The sequence below is a fragment of the Mastomys coucha genome, unplaced genomic scaffold, assembly GCF_008632895.1.
Source record: "Mastomys coucha isolate ucsf_1 unplaced genomic scaffold, UCSF_Mcou_1 pScaffold12, whole genome shotgun sequence".
In the NCBI taxonomy this organism is placed as follows: domain Eukaryota; kingdom Metazoa; phylum Chordata; class Mammalia; order Rodentia; family Muridae; genus Mastomys; species Mastomys coucha.
Window position 1 is genome coordinate 89,168,138 of NW_022196894.1, and position 6,352 is coordinate 89,174,489.

Sequence of the window (6,352 nt, forward strand, 5' to 3'; positions counted from 1 at the left end):
GCTTTCTCGGCATCTAGTGAGATGATCATATGGTTTTTGGGACAGTATTCTTAAGTGTCTTCCTCAGGCTGGGCGGAGATGGCTCCCAGAGTACAGCTTGATCACCCTAACAGAAGTGGTAATTCTCTGACAGGCAGTGAAGGATACCACATGGCACGTCTGGACCTGTCCTTCCAAGTATGAGAACAGCTTTTGCTTCTGATACTCTGGATAACTGCTTTTATATTATCAGTCCTTCCCTTAGGTCGCTGACTTTCTGTTGGAGAAATGTGATGTCAAAACCTTGAAGTCTCAGGACTAGAAAACGGAGAACACTCCCAGGAACTATTTTCTTTGTCAAAGGAATCATCTTGAAATGCAAACTTCTGTTTCAGTGCATTAGATATTAAAGACACTGGATCCCATTTTGAACCCTGTCTTTTCCTCTTCTGAATGGGTCTTCCGCCTGGTGACCTTTCAACAGGCCGATGTTTGACCTTATTCAAGTCCTTTAGAACATCCAACATATTCGGGACATCACCAACTCTGGCTTTTTGAATGATGGCTGTCATTGCTCCTCTTAACTCCTGGGAGCTGCCTTTCCACTTCAGTAGCCAGACTGTCTATGTCATGTGTTTTAGCAGATCCAGGTTGCATGGGACGAGAACTTGGAGGCTTCAGAGAAAACTGAGGAGGAAGAGGTGGGGGAGGAGGAGGAGAAAGCACCACAACTGGAACGTGGTCCGGTTCTGCACTCAGCCCAGTGGCTGCTGCTGATGGTGGCACATGCTCCATGCTAGGTCTGTCACTCAAGTTGATGAAAGCCCGTCTCTCTGCTCTCTCTCAGGCCCTGCATTGCCACAATCGCAGCAATCTGAGACCGGAGGAAAGTCAGCTCATCTTTAAGGGCAGCTATCTTTTTAATGGCAGCTGCACTTACAGGCAGATCAGCTGTCTCTGTTTTGTTCTGTCTTAGAGCAGGAGATGACAGATCCCAAATTAGTTTTGAAGGATGAAAAAGAGCAATTTTTCCTTCCTCCTCCTTTTCCCATATACTTTGTCAATATCTGAGACAACTGGCTTCTTCATCACTTGCCACACACAAAACATCAGCAAAAGATGGAACTGTACGTTCATAATCATCAGATACCTTAGAGTTCACGTGCAGGATCGACTCAAAACGAGGTCTTCTACAAGGCTCTAAAGGAAGCATTCTCCCAATAGTATGAACAATACTCCGAGCTGACCCATGGTTTTGATTTTGACAAATCAGCAAATCCTGGTCTACGGGAATGCCAAAATATGCCAACACGTTTCTTAATATATTCAGAATGAAAGACATTGCTGAAGCAATTCCAAGAAAACACTGTTCGTTGGTACCATCCCGCGGCATTGCACGGCACTAGGCGGCTGGGGAAACTCTCCAGAAGTGACCGACTGCCGCAGAGCAGCTTCTTCGCGGAACTGCTCTCCGCCTCCAACTCGACAGGTCCCCACTCTCCTCTGAACAGCTCTTAGGATTCCTACCATACATTGCCACACCCTTGTATTATCTCTCTCTTGAGTGTGGTATGGACCAATGATGACTGAAATGAATCTCAACAAACAAGCAACTGAGCTGACTGCAAATGGATAAACTTTAAGAAAGTTGTTAAGCTATTCTGTGGTGTAAACACTTACTGTAAACAGTCTGACTGCCTGCAATATGATTCCACTGGGAACCCGGCATCTCCATGTCTGCTGCTGTATTTACGTTATGCATATATTATGTTTAAATATTGTGGCTTCTCTTTGGTGCCTGGATATAAAAACTCATTTCACCCTGAAGTAAAGCACGATTTGATACATTTACTTAGTGTTGGTCTTGTTCTTTGTTCTCAGCCCGATTATTTCCACAGGTCTAGTCCAACCTCCAGTTTGAAGTGAGCCACGAACCCGAGTAGATCCACTGGATGGACTCTACACTGTGGAGGTCCTCAGTGTCCAGACAGCTCTCAAGCTCAGTGCAAGATATAGGACTCCCGCTTCTTAGCTGGGCTTCATGTTCTCTGCCTGATCTGGGGAGCCTGAATCCCATGTCCTCTACCTACAAACTGTCACATAGCCTTAGTGAGATTCCAGGCTCAGCTTCTTTTCTCCTGATAAGAACCTGTCCAGCAAAATCCTGGAATCCCTCTCCTTGCAAATGAGGCATTCTTTGGTACCAGCTCTAGCCAATAATTCCTATCCATCTAGGAAATCACTATCCTCTTCCCAAAGATTATGTGATCTTTGATTTACACTGAATAAAGTTATGCTGCCTCTCTCAAGCTAATCCTGAAAGTCTGTCATAGAGGTACTCAGGCCCATCCAAATCCTCTTCTGTGACTCTGTCCATTCATGTAGCAACAGCCTCCAGGGAGAATGGAGAAACATGGAATGTAATATATAAAGTAAATCTATAAGAAAACTAGACATACCTGCAATGATAGAAAATTATTTAAATTCCCATTCCTCAGTTACTGACAGAATGGAATAGTTAAGAAAACTGAAGTCTAGAAGAAAAGAAGTAAAACTTATCAGATTAGGTGTTCCCAGGAGATTTAACATCTACCCTTCTTTCTAAGGTCCCAGTGACAAACTAAGGCAAGATTCACTGTGGGAGCCAAGGAGTTCTTAGGCATTACTTAGAGTATAGATTAGGGGTTACCCACAGAGGTCCAAGAGTTCCTCCCTGCAAAACTTGCATCAGAAAGGTTATTACCTTGTGAGGTTGATGTCTTCCCCAAGCCTACATTGATGGAGGTCCCCTCCACTAGTTTTCCCTGGCCTATATAGTCTAGCTCCTCTGCAAGGCCAAGTGCAATTAGGACAGACTTGCACACATGATTTAGTTATACTGACGATTTTGTTCTTGGTTTCCAGATGGTCCTCTGGTATTTGTACACCCACCTGGTAGAAGGAAACAAAGATAAAAGTATACACACACACACACAGAGGGAGAAGGAAACAGACACACATCACATACACATACACTACACATAGATGATAGAGCACATAGAAGTTCTTCTCTGGTCTATGTATAATTGTATTATTGTATTAGGAGGTTCCATGCTCCTAGTAACCTAATTATGTCTCAAGGCCCATATCCCACCAGGGAATAGTGTTTCGATGTGAAGAGGGGTGAAGCAAAGCTACCACATGTCATTCCTAACAGAAGAATCCATAAGAAAATGAACAGAGGGGAAAGCTCCATGAAGTGATCAAGTAGCTGGTTAGCTGATCATTATGCAGTAATAAAATGTACTTTCATATATCAAAAAGAAATCTTAGTTACCATTTTTTGATGAGGGTGTACTAACACATCTCTTTTATTTTCCCAAGCATTGTTTTTGTTTTCAAATTTTCCTGGAATATTTGGGACATATTCTTTCCATTTCTACAACATTTCCTAAAATACTCACTCACTATATGTACATACCTACCTTCATATTTTATCTTAAGGAAAACAAAACAAATACATCCATAAAAATTGTAGTGTTCTAGTGGTCATAATTTAAAAACGGAACTAGTATTTAGAAAAATATCTAATATAAAAAGGAAAGTATAGAAGGTATATTTTCACAGAGTTATGAAAAGATACATGTAATAGTCCTAAACTTAAAATAGTAACATTTGCACAGTTTAAAATAATCAATTTAGTAATGGTACTAGTTATTCTAATTCATAACTATTCTAATTTAATGAAAATGAGAATTCAATATACTATTTTAAGACGCAATATAATTATGATAAAATGGAAGGAGTTTTCTTTTTGTGGAATTTGACAGCTATTTGAAATTAAGAGGAAAAATAAAATTATTTATTGAAGGATGAACAAGTTAAAGTCCTTCCGTACAATATTAGGGCCTATGGGACTAGAGAGGGTGCTCAGTAGTTAGAGCCATGGCTACCTAGGAGAGGACCAGAGTTAATTCTCTGCACTCACATGATGGCTCACAGCCATCTGTAACTCAATTTCCAGGGGAAAGTGCTTGGCATAAAATACTTTCCTGCCAACATATACAACCAATAAAGGGCTCCCACCCAGAATATACATTACAATAAATCAATGAAGAGAAAGGCTGTTAAAAGAGTGGGAGAATGACTCGCTTCCTGCAATCAAACAGAAATATGAACAGGCACCAAACACACTAAAGTTGCTAACCTTATCGGCTAATGCTGCAGTTCCTGAAGTGAGTGAGCTCAAGAGAAGAGGCTTCAAGGGACAAAACATAATCCCGGCCACGTTCCAGTGGAAACTCTGTACTCCTGAGCTGTAGCCCTAGAAGCACAAGAGCTTCTAATAGCATCGTGCATGGAGGAAGTGGGTTCCAGGGAAGCCACAGCAATTAAAAGGGGGAATGTGAACACCCGTCAACTTTGCAATGAATAAAGAAATCTGGGGACATTAAAATAGTGTGAAACTGAGACAGAATTGAGCAAGTTACAGCAACCCTCTGGATTCCTGGACCTATGGCATTGTCAGGTAGATATGGCAACAATCAACCTTGCTCTGTGGCTTCAAGAAAGGTTCGAAAAGAACGCACTGTGTACTCTGAAGAACAAAAGCGCCTGCTGCAAGAACATTTTGATGCATGCCAGTACCCAGACAAGGAGAAACTTGGGGAGCTGGCAGAATTGGTTCATGTGACAATGACAGAGATCAAGACCTGGTTCAAGAACAAGCGGGCTAAGTCCAAGAAGACAAATATCCAGAATATTTCAGAAGCTCCGCCAGAGACAATTGGAAGCTCTAATGCTGTTTTTGAGTCAACCCATTTTCCTATTTCCATACCTCTTGTTACCACTGAGAATGGAGAGTCCATGTATTCAGGCACATTTGATGTGGATTCCGATCCCAAACTCAACTGCAGCCAGGAATCTTCTCTGCCTCATTATCAGGCCTGTGATGGACACAGGCATAGCCAGGAAGAAGTGCTTGTTGGCCATTCCCTTGTTACAGCTGGAGACTGTTCCATTAGTAGCAGTTGAAGCCCAGATTGATGTAGCAGTAGCTGAAGCTCCAGTTGACCTTGTAGCTGCTGCCCAAGCCCCAGAGGATGCTCAAGGTTCAGGTCCATCTGCAGAGGAGCTCTGGCAAAGGATCCTTGAAGACTTTGACAATGTGGAGGACTGGCTTACTCTGACATAGAACCCAACTCCATGTTCCATCTCTTAGCTCCTCGACCAGTCCAGGCCTTACAGCCTGGAATGAAGAAGTGTGTTATGCACACCATTAACCTCAGTATTTGGGGAAATTAAGCAGTCTTATCTGTAGGAGTTTCATACCACTGTGCTTTATATAGTAAGGTTGTTCCAAAGTCAGTTTAGATATTCATTGTTTATTGTTAGATTATATGCTCATTAAAGAAAGGAAAAAAAAATAGTGTGAAACTCCTTGAAATGGATGGTTCAGATGTGACACTACTGAGCAAGGGTGCATCATCCTGTGCTATGATGTTAAATGGAAGATGACAGAGAGGAGACACAGTATGAGTGAGCCAGGCTGCTGAGTTGAGTACAACAAGCACAGTGTATCAAGATTCTACTAAAATCTGAAGGTTCCTAAAGGAATATGACATCCTTTGCTGGGGAGAGGAGTGATGACAGAGGAGCACATGGGCTTTGACGAGCTGACAGCATCCTGCGTTTTCACCCTGGGTGTTTGTGTCCTTGTTTGTATTATACTAATGAATTGACATCACATATACGTTTTGCTATATTCTCTTTTATCCTACACACTAAAACAAATACATGAAGAAAGTACAAAAGTAATGGAGATGAGATCTGGTAAGGGATGAAAAATGCATTGTTTCAATCAGGACTTGCAGGATGGATGCAGAATTGAAAAAAAATTATGGAAGGAAAGATGGATGGTGACATTTGACAGACAATGGATACAGGTAGGGCCTTGGGTCTCCTCCAAGATCAGAAGGAATATAAAGCAAGAATGTAGGTTTCCAAATTATCCACATAGAAACCTTCCACCAGGAACCAGTCTACAACTTGACACATTGTTTACACCAGAGTGGCACTGGTGCAGCATCATGTGACCTGTATGTCCACAGGTCAGCCTGGGCCGGATGGATCTAGGTCTCCAGGGTGGCCACAGAGTGGACTCAATGGGATGTCTTTGTTTTCTCTGCAGGTTCTGCTGCGTTACTGGACAGGCCAGTGTGGCATGGCCCTCAAGAACCACCCATGGTCACTCACTACAGGATCAATTATGGACCCTGCTCGAGGTAGAGGAAAGCAGACTGTAGTGTGTCACTGCCCTATCACAGAGGCTGAGGTAAATGTGGATAGGGGCTCAGCCTGTATCAAGGTGAGTAGGGGCTCCTAGGATAGGTGA

At 42.6% G+C, this 6,352-nt stretch overlaps 1 protein-coding gene and 1 pseudogene across 1 annotated transcript; one reads left to right on the forward strand and one right to left on the reverse strand.

The window, feature by feature from the left end:
* Positions 1-201: 201 nt before the first annotated feature.
* LOC116086129 lies at positions 202-1,372 on the reverse strand (annotated as a pseudogene).
* A 3,054-nt stretch (positions 1,373-4,426) lies between these two features.
* Positions 4,427-5,837, forward strand: LOC116086130 (homeobox protein DLX-5-like). Its single transcript, XM_031364386.1, is given in 2 exon segments — positions 4,427-4,976; positions 4,978-5,837. Coding segments are annotated over 2 exon segments (678 nt in total). The 5' UTR covers positions 4,427-4,473; the 3' UTR covers positions 5,153-5,837.
* Positions 5,838-6,352: the final 515 nt, after the last annotated feature.